At 40.9% G+C, this 20,923-nt stretch overlaps 1 protein-coding gene across 2 annotated transcripts in view; it reads left to right on the forward strand.

Annotated features, from left to right (window-relative positions):
• HMGA2 (high mobility group AT-hook 2) overlaps positions 1–20,414 on the forward strand; it is a 137,962-nt gene extending 117,548 nt beyond the window's left edge. For both annotated transcript variants that reach the window (XM_059186243.1, XM_059186242.1), the window contains exons 5-6: positions 7,837–7,869; positions 20,247–20,414. In XM_059186243.1, coding sequence (XP_059042226.1) covers positions 7,837–7,869; positions 20,247–20,294 — 81 coding nt within the window. In that variant the 3' untranslated portion in view covers positions 20,295–20,414. The remainder of the gene's footprint in view (positions 1–7,836; positions 7,870–20,246) is intronic.
• The last annotated feature ends 509 nt before the right edge of the window (positions 20,415–20,923 follow it).

Here is a 20,923-nt window from a genome sequence, read left to right on the forward strand (position 1 = left end):
ACATGTGTACACACATTGCACAGTCATCTCTAACTGCACACAGGAGGCACAAGAAATAGAAGTTATGACCTAACTCAAGCTTTTTCTAAGCTGGAGGAAGATTGCCACCAGCCAGTTATGGTAGATGGTTTCTCTTTACTAAGGCCTCCCACCACTAGGGAGCGGGATCATTCTCAAGTGAGGAAACCAGGAAAACAAGACTGCCAGCCCAAGAAAAGTGTTGTGTGCAACAGAGATGGGATTTGTATAGCTATAGCCACGTCATCTCCTCACGCTGTTGCACCATTTGATCTGAAACAAATTCTTCAAACTTTAGACACACCATGTTGCTATCTAATTACAAAAAAAAAAAAAAAATTCTAAAGTAAATAAAATAATTTTGGACCACTTGGTGTTAGAGAGTACCCTGAACTTCACTTCCCTATGCTGGTGTCAGTAACTGAGAGTTGACCATTTTAATTAAAGTACAAGCTCCATTTTTCCTTTTAGAGCTTTCCTGGGTAGCCACCAAGAATTGTTACATACAAATTATTCCAGCCATTCCATTTCATTAAAGACGTAAAGTGCAGAAGGTCTTGTCTGGGTATGAGAAGAGGTCAGGTAGATGATCACAAAGCCAGCCATGGTGTACCAGAAGAAAAGCTGCAGAATAAATAAGAAAACTGGAACGTCACACCTGGTATAAGCAAATCCCTTCTTTCGCTACAGAGTCAGGAGTACTTTGTCAAAATAAGTGTCAGGGTGGGGTGGCATGGGAAATTGAGTGCAAGATCTAGGTGCACAGAAAGTATAAAAATCTGTAGGGCATACAGGTAGGCTACCAAATCCTAATGACGACTCACAGAAATTATAAGGAGAATGGTCCCCTTACCCTGATTCTATCAGGCTAACCTGAACTTGTTGCTGTCTTCTGGGTTTGACCAACACATGTGCAAGTTCATATGGTTCAGTCAACAGTGTAAGTCCTGCTGAGGGAAAGGGGATGCTTTGCCTCCACCCATCCTGGCGATACAGGTCTGATGCAAGATTTGCACTTAAAGATCAGAGACCTTTACGTGACCTTCCCTGGAGCTCAAGTGTTCCATTGAGGGACCCAGTTGCATCTTTATAGGGCAGGGAATGGGTTGCAGTGGAAGTCAAGTGAATGAGGCACTGACATTCCTGTCAGAAGTAACATTTTGTCTGCTTTCTGTTGGGGGATTCCACTGAAGATCTGATTTGTAAAAGAGGGGAAAGTTTCTTACACTTTTTAAAAACTGGTTCAAAACCTGTAGAATGGGGACGCCTGGGTGGCTCAGTTGGTTAAGCAGCTGCCTTCGGCTCAGGTCATGATCCCAGCGTCCTGGGATCGAGTCCCACATCAGGCTCCTTGCTCGGCAGGGAGCCTGCTTCTCCCTCTGCCTCTGCCTGCCATTCTGTCTGCCTGTGCTCACTCTCTTTCCCTCTCTCTGACAAATAAATAAAATCTTTAAAAAAAAAAAAAAAACCTGTAGAATGTGCTCGTTTTGTTAAAGGAACCCCAATATAAATTTTGACTTCTGGAAAATTGAAGTTTTAAAACTATAAATCAGAGGGTCATGAACAAGTGCGTTGGTTACCTCATTTCATGAAAGGCAGGGAAGAATTTTCATTCTTGATGATGGTAATCTCCCTCCAGTTCAGCTCATGTCATATTCAAAGAAAATACGTTCAAAATAGAACTGTGAAACTTTAAAGGGTGAAGGGCATATTTTCTCAGTACATGAATGAAAATAAATCTTGACGAATGGTTATATACAGAAAGAGAGCTCTTTTTTTCCCCTTCTTTCTTTTTTTTTTCCTTTTAAGTATTTGGGACAAAGGGTGAAAAGGGGTATTGTTCAAAACACAAGTCAAAAAAAACTCCCGTAAGTCTATACACCACATGACATGAACGGGCCTTCATGGTTCATGACCATGTTTGAAGTGTTTATGTAGAAACTGGACAATTACTTGTGTAGAATCTGGGCTATGTCTACTTATTGAACTTGGTTGATGTTTTTTACTACAAATAACCAATTAATTTAGGCCAGAAAGCAGTTGAGGTAATTGAGCAATCGGTCAATTTATTTAATGACATTTTCTCCAAATGGTAGGGATACATTCTTCAGTCCGTTCAAGCAAAATACGAAGGTGATTACCCTCATGTGGTTAAAATTGCAATCATAAGACCCGCTTTTTCAACGAGCTGACTTAGGCATAAAGGACTCTTTGGAAGTCTAAAAACAGATAACATGTTTGGCAATTGTTTTTAATATGATCCCATATTTAGTTTAAAATTTGAAATAGCTGGGCTTATCTGTGAGATGTTATTTTGGGAGACATTAAAGTCCCCTTCAGTGGAACTCTCTCTTAAAGAGAGAGTTCCACTGAAGGGGACTTTTCGTGTCTCACAGAAAAGACGAGGGTTTTAAAATCCTTTTTTTAGTGAATAACTAGGGGAATCTGTCTTACTCTGTACTACTGTGAGAATGAAAAACAATTTACATGAAGAAAAGATTGTGCCAAGGAACAGAAGTACCTCTTGATTGAACAACGGTCTTAGGATTTCAAAGCAAAGTGGACAAAACCACCTCCCAGTGGCTGGCAAAAACAAAAGATATAATTAGATTAAAAATCTGCTGCTTACATGAAACCAAAAGACCCATCTGTAAAGAGATCTGAATGAAGGGCTATTTTCTTTCAAGGTCAACTTAAGACTCTTTACATAATGATCTTCCTTACTTTACAGCACATTGTACCTCATTTTTTTTTTTTTTTTCAAAATGAAGTTGGTAAACCCAATTTCAGCCTCATTTCATTTACTGTTTAGATTAGTACTAAAAATGAGCTACTAATGTCTGGGCCCTTTGTTATTGAGGATTTTCTTTCAATGCCTATCAGAAAGGTGGCTTAGCTGTCTAAGTATCAGTTTTAAATACCTAGACTCCGTGGAACCATAGGTTGGATTCTCAGAAGGGCTGGGGAACCCCTTAATTATTCTGAAATAGTTGGTTTAGCATGCCATTTCCTACACAAGTGCCCTTCTACAGAATCTTCAAAACCAAAATACTCTGTGGACATTAAAAATTCAATCATTATTTTCCTTTTGTTCGGAGAAATACTCATTCGCTGTAGGATCTCAGAACTCAAAAAGTATATGCTTTCCTTTTTTGTGTCCCTTGCATTTTCTTAGCCTGCTGTACCCTACACTCTGTACAAACTTTAACAATATTTATTTGCAGAAAGATTGTACTTTGAATTTGGCTGACTTGTCCAGTGTAAGGATGAATATGCAGAGAACCACACTTTGAAGTCCGTGTGGTTAGAAAGGGCTTTCCTAAATCTTTCCATGATACATTCTAGTGATGGATTCTTTTTAGTTCTCACGCTCTTATTTTAACATTGTATTAACCCAAAGCACTTGAACTTCAGAGCCCTTTGTTTTGGATGGTGATGTTATTTCATTCTGGCTGGAAAGCCCTCTTTTACCTACTGTGTCTGAGATGTTGAAATCCAACAACTGAGTGAGAGATTTGCATGACAAGCTTTTTGAAAATTTTAACTCTGTCTTAACATAAGGAACTCAAAATTTCAGTGAGCTAAGAGTTTGCATGCCAAGTCGACAAGGCGCCTAAAGTATATGAACTTACTACGTGCACAGACTTAGTAGAAACAGAGTCATCAGAATCCTCGAAGTCAGCAAGTTAGAGGACTTGGCGACGTGTTCAATAGCACAGTCGTCATGAAATCCACGCCTTTAAAGGGGACTTCGTTAGAGCCTCCACAGCTGGTAACGAAGGAGGAATCTCCCAGAGGTAGAGAGGAGATCAGCTGGACCTGTGGGACCTAACTCGTGTCCTCTGGCATTCGTCTGTCACCAGCAGCCTCGTAAACCAGAGCTGGTCCCTGTTCAGGAAGCCAGGGGCTTCCTCTGGCCGTGGTGGCAATAGAGAATCCTGAGATCCCAAAGAAGAACGTGAAACTGGAGTGGAAATCAGAGCCACGCTCCTCCTGAATCGGATCTGGATTTGAATTGACTTGGGGGGCGGGGGAGGGCGGTAGGTAAAGGAAGAAAATGGGTTTCCTCGGAGCATTATACAGGCAATTAAAAGAAGTAGAAGACTCGAGTTGTTTGAGCTTTAGAAAATGATCTTAGGGGAGGTGATTTCGATTCCCTATTCCTTGGGTTCCCTGTTCAAAAAAAAAAGGAAGTAATAAGGCATGGGCTGTCCTGGTCACAAAAGGACGGGAGTTGCTAAAAGAAAAAGGATTTTAGCTTTTATATGGTAAACGCTTGTATAAAATATGACTCATGTATTAAGATGCAGGGAAATAGACTGCCAGCCACACTAATGAGTCATAGGCATAGTTCTAGAAGAACCTTTCAGTTCTTCTAGAGGTATAGTGGCCAACCATGTTCTTGACAACAAGAATCCTAAGAGGCAACTGGTTTCTAGGTGTCAACACTTAGGCCTAAGCTAGGAGATGCCCCCGAGGAAGATAAGAAACTTGCGACCGCAAGTTTGGTGTCCCAGAAGATTTCCAGACTAAGAGTTTGTTTCCTTTCCCTTTTTATGAATGGCTGTCGTACTATGCTTCCGTCGGCATTTTCTCCCAAAGCCATTCATAAAAATAAAAACAAAACAGAATAACGACAACAAAAAACTTGGTCGGCACCGTCTGGAGCCACCGGGTACCAGAGGCTGGGAAAACATCCTGGCAGCCTCCTCCCCAAGCAGCCCTGAGAGCATTCAAGGATCTGTTTGTTTGGTGGTCTGAGAAGTATGAAGTGCTGTGTGGAAGGCAGCTGGTAGGAGTTCTGTGACACGGACTAGGCCGGGAGCCAGGGCTGGCTGAGGTTCAGACATTGTCTTTCCCCTCATTGAAGTGTCAGGACCTAATTCATGGAAAATCGGGTGAGCTGGCAGCCCTTTCAGAGGATTTCATTGAGCCCCGCAGTGTGCAGGAGTCCCATGAACGCGGGATCCTCAGCCAAAAGAGGAGGGGAACTTCTGGGCAGTAGAAACCAGTCAGCGTGCAAGAATGTGTGGGGATTTGAAACGGTTTGGGAGTAAACATGTGTACAGGTGTCATCGGCGGGAAGAAAGAGAAAGAAGAAAGTGGTCTGTCCTTACAAATGACTCCTTTGAAATGAATACTCTCTCAGCGCACACTTTTGAATCCTAAGAGGCAAGAAGTCCTCATCGTCCTTGGTTCAGGACCACCTGGAGAAAATATCATCTGGCAATCTGGGCTTTTATGATGTCATCTCCCCTGTGATTTAAAGTCGAAGGGAAGAGCTTTTTCTTTTCAGTGAACAAAAGTATTTTGTTGTTTTAAAAAGTTTTTATCTTGTCCATCTAAAAAAAGCTCTGATGATTTTTATCTGACATTTTTTTTCAAGATTTCTTTTATTTATTTGAGAGAGAGTAAGCATGAGCAGGGAGAGTGGGAGAAGGAGAAGCAGACTCCCCGCCGAGCAGGGAGCCCAATCCAGGTCCAGTCCCCGGACTCTGGAATCATGACCTGAACCAAAGGCAGATGCTTAATCGACTGAGCCACCCAGGTCCCCCAGCATGTTTAATACGTCAGCAATAGGACCATCATAGCATCATAGAAATTCCAAAAGGAAGGAAAATGAATAGGAGCTCTATGCCCCATGATATGGTGAATTTGCCGCAACTTCTGTTATTTGGGAAAACTGTAGTGATTTTATTTTTTTCACTGTGCCACAAAGCTGTGTCACGATCCACCTCAGAGTGGCACAGTTGTGTTTGCAAGTCCTAGTGATGTGTAGATGGAAGAAGTAAGGCTCCTGTTTAGACTTGAGAGTGAGTACTGGAAGTAATCTATCAGAAGGCTCGGGCTTCAGCTCCTACACTTACGTTAACCAAGAGTAACTTAAATATCTTTTGAATATTATCATTAATGGAAAATTAATTTAGGCTAGGGGCACCTGGGTGCTCAGAGGGTTAAGCCTCTGCCTTCAGCTCAGGTCATGGTCTCAGGGTCCTGGGATCAAGGCCGGCGTTGGGCTCTCTGCTCAGCAGGGAGCCTGCTTCCCCCTCTCTCTCTGCCTACTTGGGATCTGTCTGTCAAATAAATAAAAATCTTTAAAAGAAAAAACAAAAACAAAGCAATTTAAAAAAATTAATTTAGACTAGGTAGAAAAGTTTTCCCTCAGATAAGAAAATTCTGTGCTACCTACATAATTTAAGAGCTACAAATGCAGGTATAACAAAATAGTCTGCAAATGAAACTATCAAGAAAGTGAACAGACCCACAGAATGGGAGAAGACATTTGCAAATCACATTCTAATGACACTCACATCTAGAACATAGCAAGAACTCATACAACTTAATAATGAAAAAACAAACTTTAATATGGGCAAGAGATTTGAACAGACATTTCTGTAAAGAAGATTTACAAATTGCCAATGAACTCATGAAAAGATGTTCAACATCATTTGTCATTAGGGAACATCAACTCAAAACCACAGTGACATTGAACTTCACACCCAGTAGTTGTTTATAATTAAAAAGACGGGCAGTAACAAGTGTTAAGTATATGGAGAAATTGGGACCCTCATACATTGCAGGTGGAAATGTAAAACGGTGCTGCTGCTTCGAAGAACTGGCGACTCCTTTAAAAGTTTAACATAGAGTTACCTATATGACCCAGAAATTCCACTCCAAGCTATCTATACCCGAGCAAAATAAAAACATGTCTCTACTAAAACTTATATATAAATGTTCATAGCGTTAGTCACGATAACAAATGGCAGGGAAAAAAAAAACCCAAATGTCCATCACCTGGCGGGTGGATAAACAAAATGTGGTATATCCATCAATGGAATGTTGTTCAGTCGTAGAGAGAAATGAAGTGGGGATGGGAGCTACGACCAGGATGAAAATAGGTGCCGAATAGGAGAAGCCAGACACGAAAGACAATATATTGTAGGATTCCGTTTACATTAAATGTCCAGAATAGGAAAATTTATATGGACAGAAGGCTGAGTGGTTGGTTAGTGCTGGGAGGCTGACCAGGAAGATAGGAGGGAGTGGGGAGTAGTTGATAATGGGTATGGGGCTTTTTTGAGAGGAGGTGAAAGTGTTCTAAAACTAGATCATGGTGGTGACTTTAGAACTCTCTGCTTATACTAAAACTTTGAATTAGGGGTGCCTGGGTGGTTCTGTCATTAATATCTGCCTTCAGCTCAGGTCATGATCCCGGGGTGCTGGGATCGGACCCTGTATCAGGTTCTCAGTGGAGAACCTGCTTCTCCCTCTCCCTCTGCTGCCCACCCCCTACTTGTGCACTCTCTCACTCTCTGTGTCTCTTTCTGTCAGATAAATAAATAAAATCTAAAAAAAAAAAAAAAAAAAACCTTTGAATTATACACCTTACGGGTGAATTTTATAATATGTAAATTGTAACTCAAGAAAGCTGAGTGTTTTTGAACAAAATAGCTCCTTTCCCTCCTCCAGTGAATCCAGATTCTTTTAAGATTTATTTATTTATTTATTTATTTGGCAGACAGAGATCACTGGTAGGCAGATAGGCAGGCAGAGAGAGAGAGGAGGAAACAGGCTCCCTGCTGAGCAAAGAGTCCGATGCCAGGTTCGATTCCAGGACCCGGAGACCATGACCTGGGCCGAAGGCAGAGGCTTAACCCACTGAGACATCTAGGTGCCCCGTGAATCCAATTTTAGAGCCAGTATTTTGTCTCTAGTTTGCAGCAGGTGTCTATATTTAAAACATGTAGACTTGATTATTTTCATTCTGTATGTTTTCCTTTAAAATGTAACAGTTCTTTTTGTTTGTTTCTTCCTTAGCCACAACAAGTCGTTCAGAAGAAGCCTGCTCAGGTAAGAGATGGTCATTATGATTTTTCCTTCTGTGAGAAAGATATGACCCCAAATTAAATCTCTAATTAGAATTTTTCTAGTTTTGATTATGTTGGCATTACAGTATTCTTGCAAATTTGTTGTGTCCTTCAGACAAAGCCAGGAATACAGAGTCTGAGATTGTGTCATTAAAAACTGCCTGGCTAGCTCAGTCCCTAGTGCATGGGACTGCATGGTTTGAAGTTCAAGTCTCATGATGTTGGATGTGGAGATTACTTAAAAATAAAATCTTAAAAAAAAACCCTAGACCATCAAGTCCTGAAGTATACAAAGTAAATATAAATAGTTTAAAAAGTAAAATTTTAATTTCTGTTCCTCATATAAAACAAATATTTAATAATCTTATCATATATTTCACCAACTGTAAACATCAAATTTTGTTCTATCTATCCATATTCCCCATTGACTTGATACAGAACTTATTAGCTGAAAAATATATTGTGATTTATGACAAGAACATGATCTGTTTATTGCATTATTCTATAACCTTTGATAATCCCAAAACACCGCCCAAAGAAGGCTGGGAACTGGGAAATTAAGGGGTCCCAATTTTGCAGATTGATGGACACTCAGGTTCTGCCTCATTGGCTGAATCACAGTTTCTGAAGTTTGGCAACATCAAAATTAAGAACCAATTTTACATCTCTTATCCTTTATGCCTGGTGTTCCTTGTCCTAAGTATAATCCATACATAGAAACTTAAGAATCATATTTATTAAGGAAGTTTATCTTGAAGGGAAAAAACACTGAAGAATGAACTAACCATGATTGCCAAGTACTTGATTTCTTACTAAAATTTCAGAGTATCCCCACTATTCTCCACTCCTGGGTTTAAAGAGGTGTCCAGGAGGGGTGCACCTCGGTGGCAGTCAGTTGAACCTCTGACTCTTGGTTTCCACTTGGGTCATATCTCAGGGTCATGGTCTCAGGGTTGTGGAATTGAGCCCTGTGTTGGGCTCCACACTCAGCTCAGAGTCTGCTTGAGAGTCTCTCTCCCTCTTCCCCTCCCCTGCTAAAATAAATAAATAAATCTTTTTAAAAAAGATACCGAGGAGATCTCAATGCATCATACAGAACCTGCTGGAGTAAGTTGTTACCCAGTGCCATGGGTTACCAAGTTCTGTTCTTTGTAGAGCTCCTTCATATATTTTTAAATATACTTTGCACCCTGTCCTCTTGGGACCATGGTGCCTTGCCTGGGAAAGACCATCCAAGCAATCTTAATGTGTCTAGTATTCTTTACAAATGCTGCTTGGAAGAAAATTGAATCTTCTAAACACATGTAAGCATATAGGAAAAATGTGTCAAAAATTACATGTATGTTTTAAGTAGAGTAAAAGCAGAGTTAACATGAAAAAAGAATTCTCACGGCTGTCCCCATAAAAGCCAAGAATTGTAGGAAGTACTAAAAATAAATACCCAGTGTTTGTAAACAATATTTAACAGAACAAAATATAAATAAAAACATTTTAAGTAGCCGATTCCAAATATATTTAGCCTCTCATCCTTCATCAGTAAGAACTTCAAGAGGAAGTAAACTTAAAAGTCAGTCCATTTGGACAAAAGGATACTACAGCGTTCAGTGTTGCATCACTGGCTACAAACAATAGATTAATAACTGTGATCTGTTAATGACATTGATTCTGTCTCTATCATTGGTGTTGTAGGGAAGGTAAAGCAAACAAAAACAGCTATTGCATCTGAGAAATGTGTAATCTAGTTAAGAGGTTCTTAACGTTGGCTGCATATTGGAATAACCTAGAGATTTATATATATTGTATATTTAATATGTCCATTTACATAAATATATAAAATTATATATCTGTTTGTGGCTATTAGATATATTTCAATATGAGGGCTGTGTGTGTGTGTGTGTGTGTGTGTGTGTGGAGTTAGCCCATGTGAGCCAGTTGTAAGCATCTCTTTCAAATTGTATGTTTGGTGAAGTCTGGGATGTAGCTTAAAATCCACTATGGTGTGAGTATTTACCCCATGGAAACTGACAACTACTACGAATCAGGACCTTTTTTTTCCTGGTGAGCAAGTTTACCTACACACCACTGACCCCACCCTTCAGTGATTCTGATTGTTTGATCTAAAGACCCAAGCATCATTATGTTTTATGAGCTCCCCAAGTGATTCTAATGTGCAGCCAGCAGGAGTGAAGAAGATACTCAGTGAACACACATGAGAAGACATTTAAACGTTTGTTGAACAAATGACCACAGAATGCCAATGTATATGAGGCACCTAGGGAATACAGATGGATGAGTGGAATGTCATGTGTTACTTAAGGGGATAATTCCTGGAAGATTTTTTTTTTTTTTTTAAGATTTATTTACTTATTTGAGGGAGAAAGAGAGAGTGTGTGCACGTGAGTAGGGGGAGGGGCAGAGGGAGAGATAATTCCAAGCAGACTCCCCGTTGAGCAGGGAGCCCAATGTGGGGCTCCATCCCAGGACCCTGAGACCATGACCTGAGCTGAAATCAAGAGCGGGCCACTTAACGGATGAGCCACCCAGCCACTTATCCATGAAATGAGAGGCAGAAACAAATAAATCATAGGTGGAGATTATCGATGTGAGCAAAACTGATGGCAGTTTGGTCAGTAATACACCGAGAAATCCGAAATTCTTTCCCAAGAAAATCAGGACTATCAAAGAAGGCACAGATGGATTGGGTTGGTCTTCACTGATCCGTCCGGCTGTCTTACAAACTCCGCTCCAGATATGCCCTCCAGGGGAAGAGTTCAGAGGGTTTTTTTTTTTTTTTCTTTTTTTCTTTTGCTTTTTTTTTTTTTTTTTTTTTTTTTTTTTTTTTTTTTTTTTTTTTAATGTGAGCTCACTGGGCTTCCTAATCTATATTGTCTAAGGATACAGTGATGAATTATATAAACATGGGGGCTACGTGGAAGTTCATGGAGGATAATGTAAATTTAACACTACATTCAAAAGGATCTCTTCCTTTTCCATCTGTTTATTTCAAAATACCCTCCCAGATGGCTTTTCCATGTAGCAGTCTGGATTAACTCAGGCTCATATCCTCTCTTCACCAACAGTACTTTGAGGGGCTCCGTTCAGACCCTGTTTTGAGGCAGTGAAAATTTTAATACAATTAAAGATTTTACCTCTAAAGGAAAGGGCTCAGTGCTGTGTAAAGAGACCTAGGTTTTGCTTTTTGGCCCCATCAATGAGTGAATTAATCTTTCTGTTTCCTATTTACCCATCTGTGCACTGGGATAGTAACACACCGCCTTGCTCCCAAGAAAACTGGGAAAGATTCAAAATTATATAAATTCCAGAGCATATTGCTATATCCCGACTTATTTTTGGAGGCTGGGTTTTTCATTTCCAGGAATGAATAAGCCTCAAAAATCCTAGAACTCGCTTTAGTTCAAAACTACTATCTTTTTGACCCTTTGGTGTTTTCATTGCACCTTTTAAAACGTGAGGATTGTTTTAACTAAGGGGGAAATGTTACAGTAATTGCTACATCCTCTCATTAGGACTAAAGCAGTCAGAATCACTTTTCATGTATGTATGTCACATTTATATGGAATTACAAAGGCTCCATTGTAAAATATCCTAAAGCCATCAAATTCTGAAAGCTCCCCAGAGCTTGAAGAATGCCATTTCTTGAAACTGGAACACAAAGCAGCAAAATTCATTCTGAGGAGACAAGTCCAGAATTTTAAGTTTCAAAATCTTGATATCTGTTTATGTATATAAATACATGTGTCCAGAAAAGAATAAAAGTTTAAGGGAAGCCTTACCGCAGCGGTCGGTGTTTATAAAGCCCTCCGGGTGCCAACAGGGAGAGACCTCAAGTGTGTCCCACATCCTCACAGGAAAAGTTAATGGTCTCTTAACAATCTAAAGAGAAAAATCTGCAGTAGTCACAGTGATTTTTTAAATTACAAAAGCAGTGGAAAGACAGTTTATGGGGAAGCTCTGTTATATTTTTATTTAAAATGACAAATTAAGCAATAATTAGAAATTAGCTAATATGTCTGTTTTCTAGCAATTTGAAGCAGTTGACTTCTCAACCACATGGATCATGTCCTTAACTTCAGTAGGAAATGGTGGTAGAATTTATTGTCATTGTTGTTTTTATAAGATAACACCGTAAGGGTATCCAGTTCGTGTTATTATTGATAGAGCATTGTTTTTTCAAGTTTTTATTTTTATTTTTTAATATATTTTTTTAAGATTTTTATTTATTTATTTGACAGACAGAGATCACAAGTAGGCAGAGATATAGGGGGAGAGAGGAGGGAAGCAGGCTCCCCGCCAAGCAGAGAGCCCAATATGGGGCTCGAACCCAGGACCCTGAGCTCATGACCTGAACCGAAGGCAGAGGCTCAACCCACGGAGCCACCCAGGCACCCCTTCAAGTTTTTATTTTGATAAGAATAAATCTCATGCCATCGCAGACTTCTAAAAAGGTTTTGCTGGTTCGTTGGATTATCTGTTTCTTGATTTCCTTCTTTTAAGGCTTTCAGCGGAGATCAGAAGTGACTCCAGCTCTTTAATTCAGATATTTTTTTTCCTCACCTGAGTCCCATCCAAAGGGAAAATTGGTTTTAAAAATCCTAACGGTTCTCCTTAACTTTCCACCCAGTTTCCTCATGGTTGTTGCCCCAGCAAGCTCCACCTCCATCAATGCAGACAGCTAGAAACCTGCTCCTTTTCAGTTTCCCAGTGAGAAGCTTGGAAAGTTCTCTGTTCCTGAAAGAGTAGAAACAAAGCTTTCTGTTTCCAAGCAGAATTTTTACCTGCAAGGAACGTCTTCCGTGGGTGGTGTACCTGGGCAAAGAAATCTCAGGAAACCTGGTTATCATGGGATTTCCACCCGTCCCTCCCTTATTTAAAAAAAAAAAAAAAAAAAAAAAAGCTTGAATGTTTTTACAGGGACTTCAAGGGCCGTTTTAAGGATGTTTATATTTCAGACAACCTAAACATTGTTTGGAGCAAAATGAGAGATTTCATTTTGGGACAAGCAAGTTGATGAATTGCAGTCAGCATCTTGTTCTTAAAGGAGGTATTTTTGCTGGAAGCTCTTGGTCTAGACACACAAAGGAGAGAGGAGGAGGGAGACAGAGCGGAGAGCATTCTCAGTCTAACACTCGTCTTTTAAATGATACCTTGGCCAATGCAGTAAATAGTTCCTAATAAATCAGACTTGCAAATAGTCACTCTTCTACTCACTCAGGGAACGCAGTGATTTATGCTGCCGAAGTCGTAAAGAGTACTGATTTATTTATTTTCCTACTTATGCTCTTTCAAGCTGGTAAAACATTTTGTGGGCCCGTAAATGTTTGGTACCAACTGGCAAAACATGAAGAATTCTGTCAAAGCCCGGCCTGAGTGGCACTGTTTTGTTGTATAGGAAATACTTTTTGATTTAACCTCTGACCTCTGACATTGCAGAGATCCAGGGAAAAGGAGAGCCTAGCACAGTAGGAACCCAAGTTTAACCCTTACAGTAAAGTTGCGCAGGGATATAATAGCACAGAGGTAGGTCAAGGAAACATATCAAAATGGTTATTAGCCATAACCGTACAAAGTACTTAGTTTGGCTAACCTTCGTAATAAAGGAGTATGGACAAGGTGAGCCCTGGTCAGGGACTGTCTCAGAGAGATGACATAAACTTCTAACAGAAGTGAAAGAACGTGACTTAATTTGGAGATAAACCCCCACAGGGCAAAACTTAGTGTTTCTGGGCCTGCCAGATTTTCTGTAGGAAGTTTTTTTGTGCGTTGTTGTTGTTTAAGTATGATCTTTTTTAACCGTGTGGTGAAGTCCATAGATCAGGCTAAACGGGTAAATGGTAATGTCTGCCTGAGTTTCCTCTTCATTTTGAGGTAAGCTGATTAAAAACCAATTGTTGATTCAATATGCAAACTTTCTTCTCATTATCCAAACACGCTGACTCAAATTAATATGAATAAATAGTAACTGGTTTTATAAACCCAGTCTTTCTAAATATATATATATATATATATATATATATATCCTTAATGTTTGAATAGCAACATGTTGTTTTGTCCAAGACACTTCCTTTACATTCAGAAAGTGTTTGTTGGACACTCGAGTGTATATTGAGAAATTGTTTGTTGAGTCACTACAATTAGTGATATTTTCCTAATTTTATTCAAAAGTCCTAACTCAGGACAATGAAAAATGTTTGGTGAAAAGCATTTCATTAAAATCTAGAAATGTTCTCTTCCCTGGCAACAAATACAACAGGTATGCAAAAATTTACACACATAGAAAAGCAAGAGAAATTTTCTGTTTGTCTCTGCCACCAATAAACACATCTGGAGTATAACTACTAAACACCCTCAGACATAATCATTTTTAAAAACTTTGCCGGGGCGCCTGGGTGGCACAGTCGGTTAAGCAACCGACTCCTGGCTTTGGATCAAGTCATGATCTCAGGGTCATGAGATCGAGCCCTGCGTTAGGCTTCTGAGCATGGAACTGCTCATGGATGGCTCAGTGGGTTAAGCCTCTGCCTTCAGCTTGGGTCATGATCTCAGGGTCTTGGGATCGAGTCCTGCATTGGGCCCTCTGCTCAGCAGGCAGCCTGCTTCCTCCTCTCTCTCTCTCTCTCTCTCTCTCTCTGCCTGCCTGTCTGCCTACTTGTGATCTCTGTCTGTCAAGTAAATAAATCAAATCTTTAAAAAAAAAAAAAAAAAAGATTCTCTTTCTCCCCCCTCACTAAATAATAATAACAATAATAAAAATTAAAACTATATAAAAACAAGAACATTCTTCAACAGTTTTAGAGATTTGAAATAAATTTCCTTCTTCTGAATGCTTCCTTCATGCAAAAATCCTTTTGGTCCATCTTTAGCTGTTTTTCAAACACAAGGCTCTTTGAGTAAGCATTAGAACTGGAATGGAAAATCGATAGAGCTCATGGCCCTCAGAAATGGTGACTTACAGGATCCTGAAACTCACAGTTAGTTTATACATGAAATGATTTCCCGATCTGTGAAGGGTGACCTCCTTCTCAAGATATTGGTAAATATTCCTTCACCCCAGGAAAGGAATCCATGGCATCCTGGGGTTGAATGTTCCCTCAATATACGATACTTTCAGTGACAGGATCCTGATCAAGGGTGAAGAGGAGAAAAACAATCATGCATTTTAGAAACCAAAAACATCTTGTTTGTTTTCTTTTAGAGATGTTACTTAAGATTTTCCTTCTCAGCCACCTCTTGTTGAATTACAGGTTAAATAAATAAAGATAGAATGACTAACTATAATTAAAAATAATTATTCCACACTACATCTTACAAGATCTTATACTGTTTTGGGGTTTGGTGTTTTTTTTTTTTTTTTCCTTCAAAATTTTCCCATTTGATGGTCATATTTTTTCCTCACACCCTGCTGAACAGTGGGTGTTGTCATTACTGGCCCGACGCGGTGAGAATATGGCATGAGTTACACAAGCCATTAATGTGAGGGTTGATGTCGGTGGTCAGCAACCTCCAGGATCAACCTCCTTTCCTTAAATGCCCCTCAGTAAAGACCTCAACACTGACTTTATTAAGTTGATGGTAACACATGCAAGGTAGTCCCGACGTTTGTGTAATTCTAGACACATAAAGTTAAAATAAAGAAAGGACGGGGTACAAAATGCCTTCAATATCCCAACTTCTTAAGTCTCCGGTTAAAAAGTATATTTCCCTCCTAGCATTTCCACCAGAATACCTTCCATTTGCCAGAATATCTGGTTTTTATATGTTCCATTTACCATATTTTTAAAAAAATCTGATGTAAAGTTTTCCTAGTTGGAGGAAATAATCACTTTCCATTAAGTTAAACAGCCTCAATCTATTTTAAATTAAAATCTCTGACAGAGAAACAGAAAAACACAGCTCTGTGGTCTTACGGGCCACTTAGCTGCAGATGGAACTTGAAAAATCCGTTTCTGGTCTTTTCTGCTGAAACAAAGTCCATTATTTCTGTTCTGATGGGGCTGGCTGGAGATCTTCAGGAACGTGAAAAACTCTTACATGTGTCCTTCTGAGTCCTTAAGGAGTCGAACATGATTAAGATGACAAAAAGAATCTGTCATGAGACTATAACGACTCTTTCTAGATGATCAGGTATTTCTAGGTTTATTGGCAAGATAGCTGAAATTACAAATGGATTTTTAGCCAGCATTTCGTAATAAAGGAGTTGCAGAATTCTTTGCCATCAAGGAGAAAAATATAAGGATTTGTTAAAGCCAGTGTGGACTTCTGTGATTTTGCACTTCTTACTACGCAGAAAGAGGGAGATCGTGGGGACCCGAGTCCTAAAATTTGCAAGGAGAATATTTCTGTTTCCCTGTTCCATTTAGAATTCACAGGCCTCCCTTCCACTGCAAACCCGCTGTTTAGTCTGCATCTGAAAATTAAACCCAGAGTTTCAGCTCTCACGTTAAGTACCAAAGTTTCCTCCAGCACACACCCTCACTTGTGTCTGTGTGCTAAGATCTATGATTAGACCGTTTAGACATTTTAAAAATTCCATCAAGCATTAGAAGATAAGGTCGGATATTGGGCTGTCTTCCTTCTCCTTTCGAGTCCACGAGCGGAAGTACACCCAAAGGTAAACGCCATATGCAGGATGAAGATAAGTGCAAACTGTATTTCTGGGTTTCAGTGGGGCGTTCGTTCAAGCTTAACCAAAGCAATGAAAGAGTTACATTTATTAAATTCCTTTTTTTTCATGAACGAAAAGAAAAACTAAGGCAAAATGAGGGCAATTTTCCAGGAGTCATAATAAAAATATAGTTCTCCAGCTCTGCCCACTTTCCTTTCCTTCTCATCAGTTTTCTGCCCAAAACACGCGCATGTTTTGCCCCGATGTGGTGCAGCCCCAGTTGTCTGTGTAAAGTTGCCACGTGAATGGCTGGGAGCTCTTCAGTGTTCAGAGTTCTTGGTGGCTGGTGCCCATAAAAATGTCACTGTGCACTTGCACTTGGAAAAATCCTTTTATCCTGCATTCCTGAAGCCCCATTCCAACAGTTCGCCTCCTTGACCAGACTGCTGCTGTTCGCCTGCCCACCTTGCAGACTAGCTTCTAATGAGATGTGTCTAACTCTTTGACTATCGAGTTTCCATGTCCTTCTTGCCCAGAGCTGCTCTTGGGGGACTCCTCAAGCTCAAAGGTCCTTTGGCCACATGCTGCAAACACGAAGGAATTTAAATAGCTACCTCAAGGTGGAAGTCATCGTCTAGAATGAGTCACAGTGGCTTCAAAGTCACTGAAGAGGATTGAATCTCGGGGGTCCCAACCAACTACTCTCCTATGGAAATTAAATTCCTTGGGGATGCCAGAGCCGGCTGCTTATTCCCTTACATCACTGGTTTCCATCCACACTTGGCACCGCAGAAGGGCCCCATGTGAGGTCTGGTCAGCCATGACAACCCGCTGAGAGTGGGTTTTCCAAGTTCCTGTCTCTTCTAATGGGGACATTTTTTCTTCTCTTAATTATACCCACAGTTTTGTTACAGCAACCACAGATGTAGTGAAAGTTAAGTCACTGAAAAGGTGAGAACAGAGGTTTGCAGAGGTGAGAAGTGCCCCACGCCCCACCGTCATCTGCTTGGCAGCCATGCTGTCCCCTGGAGGGTGGCCAGTCGGGGCCAGGCCAAGATGAGGGAACACTCCAGCAACTAGACTTTTGAGAAAACCATCATTCAGAGCATGTGAGAGCCACCTTACTTCCCAAAGTTAACAGACTGAGGCTCCCACCCTCTGACATCCCACGTACCCGGCACTAAATGACAGCTACGAGGAGAAGAATTTCAAGGTCAGCAGAAAGATACATTAGTCAAACAACTATCCGTGTTGTGTTAAGAGCTGTTAAGTAAAGGAAACAATATGAGGAACCATCGTTTTCAGCTGAGTTGTGTCTAAGAGATTTAAATAAACCACTTACATCTCGGGAGCTTCAAGAGCTCAAATCAAGCAAAGTTTCTGGGAATGTTTTGAAAAGCCGATCGCATTCCATCCACTGCAAGGTCTTTGTAAGTTCATGGCCTGAAAATTCTATTTCCTTCCGGATTTGGAAGTATTCTGGTTTCGATAGTATAGAGAAATCGGGCAGTTAGAAATTGGAATAATTACAGCAAAATCCAGAAGGTTTTCCAGCTTGAACCGAGCTCTGTTAATTTGTTAACCATAAGAAGAAGGAATACAATGTCCTTGCCAGCCTTTATGCTGTGGTCTGTTTCAGAGCCGTACCCTGAGTTCACACCTTGGTTCATGTCCTAATGAGAAGTGAGCCATGGGGGGACGGATGAAGAGTGGATCTGCCAAACAGCTTAGTGACTTTCTGGAATTTAAATATTAAGTGAAAAGACAAGGTCATAGGGCAGCTGAACCTTGGCGTGTCTCTCTTTCGTCCGTCCGTGGCTTTGATCATGCTACATCCTCCTTTGGGGCCAGGACTCTGGAGAGAATCTCAGGGTCATGGCCTGTTGCCTATCAAGAGGTATAAACCTGCTGCTTAAATATGTGGAGCCCTCTGTGCGGGGGTTGGGAGCGGAGGGGAGGTAGCTTCCTACGTTCCACATTTCCCCGGAGCAGACTAAACAAAACCGGTGTGAAATCTCATGATCTGATGCTGCCGTGGTTCTATTTTTTAAGCTGTAATCCATTCATTTGAATGTGTGTTTATTCCCAGGATTTATAGCTTTCTCTGTCTTTGGGGGAAGAGAATGTTTGAAACCTTTTGCAAGGGGTTTGCAGTAAGCAGGGGTCTGTGATTAAAGCCCAGGGTAGAGTGCGCGAGGGAGAGTGAGTGTGCGTGTGTGTGCGTGTGTGTGTGTCTGTGCACGGCAGCGCAAGCTTGCATTCGTGTGAGTGTGTGCGTGCCCATTTGTGTGGGTTTCTTCCCTCCCGTTTGCTGCTCTTACGCAGAAGCGTCACACATGGTAGCATTTAGGAGCTCTTCACAGCTGAAGGGTTTCAAACACTAATGAATGGAAGTTTGGTCATATAATGCAGACAAGCTTTAAGGCATGCTTTACTGAATGGTGTACTGTAGTGACCTGGGAAAGGAAGAGAGGTATAAATTGTGTCAGTTAGCCACCCAGACAAAATGAAGCCATGTGGAAAATCAAATCTATTAAAGTATGAAGACTGTTATAAGCTGTTTAAGCTGGCCGTTCTTAAAGGGGCTCCGCTGGCTGCAGGAGTGAATGTTTACCTCTTCTCCCAGATCTTTTTCACATGCCGTCTTATGAGACAACACGCAGTGCTTGATAAAAATCATCCTCTCGCTAACGACACTTTTATCAGAAATGTTTATTGTCTCCGCTTTACCACCCATGTCCTGAAAGGTACTGCACATTTGTTAAATAAGCAAAGGGAAAGAGAACCGTGCGGCTCAAGCCAGCTTGCAGAAACTCCAACAAATTCCAGAGCCATAAGGAATCAGGAAAAAAAAGAAAAAAGAGAAGGAAGAATTAGATTTATACCAAGAGGAGGCCCTGCAAAAACATATATATTAGATTTTCTCTGCTTGGCCAGCCCACCGTTATAAATGTTTGGTGGATGTGGATTTAGTATTGACATCCATTCGGCAGGCCAAACTTTGCTCATTGTCTTAAAATGTGCTTTAATAAATACGAGAACCAGGAACTCGGTTTGGAAAGGAAGTTAATAGTCAGCTCTCACCACCTTTTCAGGCAGCGTCTACTGCCCCTGCACCGAGGCGGTGGCCTCGCAGTCCCACAAGAGTTCTTGTGCCCATCTGGCTCAGCCCAATTCCTGGCCCTACTCCTTCTGTAACTTGGGGTGTATCCCCTGCTGTGCCTTGACTTTCCTATCAAATGGGAACAGTAACCAACCATGCCTGTAAGCATCTAGCAAACATCATGAAAGTATCCACTTTGACTAGCAGTATCTTCAGAACACGTTTCTTTGTGTCTCAAGAAAGGATTTCCCTTTATTTTTTGCTTACTGGTGCCCTGGTTTTTAAAACTGACAGCCGGCTTGCTGTCGGGAAAAATCTATCTATTTCTTTTTTACTCTAATTGGTGAGTAAGCTTACGTTGGCCTGACATTCTCTGAACTGCAAACAATTGAATTTGCTGACCAGCCGCCATGATGTCAAGCCCTGAGTCAACAGCAGCTCATGGCTGCTCTGGGAAAAAACAACACCTTGATTCCTCAATTACGGTTTAAGAAGCCCTGGGAATGAGGGCTTGCCAATCACCCACATCCTCTTCTGAAGCCAGCCATTATAGGGCTGTGGAAAGAGGTCACCTCTGAACCGTTGGTAAGAACAGCTCACACGGTGTAATGGTTGTGCCCTCTGTGTGTTCCAGGAGGAGACTGAAGAGACATCCTCACAAGAGTCCGCGGAAGAGGATTAGGGGACGCCGACATTCTATTTCTACCTCAGCAGCAGTTGGATCTTTTGAAGGGAGAAGACACTGCAGTGACCACTTACTCTCTATTGCCATGGTCTTTCCACTTTCATCTGGGGTGGGGAAAGGGGGGGGGCGGGGGCGGGGCGGGGGTTGGGGGGGAGAAATCACATAACCTTAAAAAGGACTATATTAATCACCTTCTTTGTAATCCCTTCACAGTCCCAGGTTTAGTGAAAAACTGCTGTAAACACAGGGGACACAGTTTTAACAATGCAACTTTTAATTACTGTTTTCTTTTTTCTTAACCTACTAATAGTTTGTTGAACTGATAAGCAAGAGCCGGTGGGTGAGAAAAAAACCTCTGAATCGGGGTTAGTCCATCACTGCACTGCACACAGCTGAGAAAGTGTCACGCTCCTGACGTTAGGCATTCCCGAAGGAAAGGCACGGTGTTCAACGCTGTGTACACCTCACCACCCAACCCGCTCACCGTAGTGAAACTTCTGTTTAGAACACCAAAGATAGGACTAGATACTACTTCTCTCTTTCTCGTATAATCTCGTAGACACTTACTTGATGATTTTTTTTTTTGACTTTTGTTTCTAAATAAGACGAAATGCTGATGTATCCTT

Source organism: Mustela lutreola, chromosome 8 (assembly GCF_030435805.1).
Source record: "Mustela lutreola isolate mMusLut2 chromosome 8, mMusLut2.pri, whole genome shotgun sequence".
NCBI classification, from domain to species: domain Eukaryota; kingdom Metazoa; phylum Chordata; class Mammalia; order Carnivora; family Mustelidae; genus Mustela; species Mustela lutreola.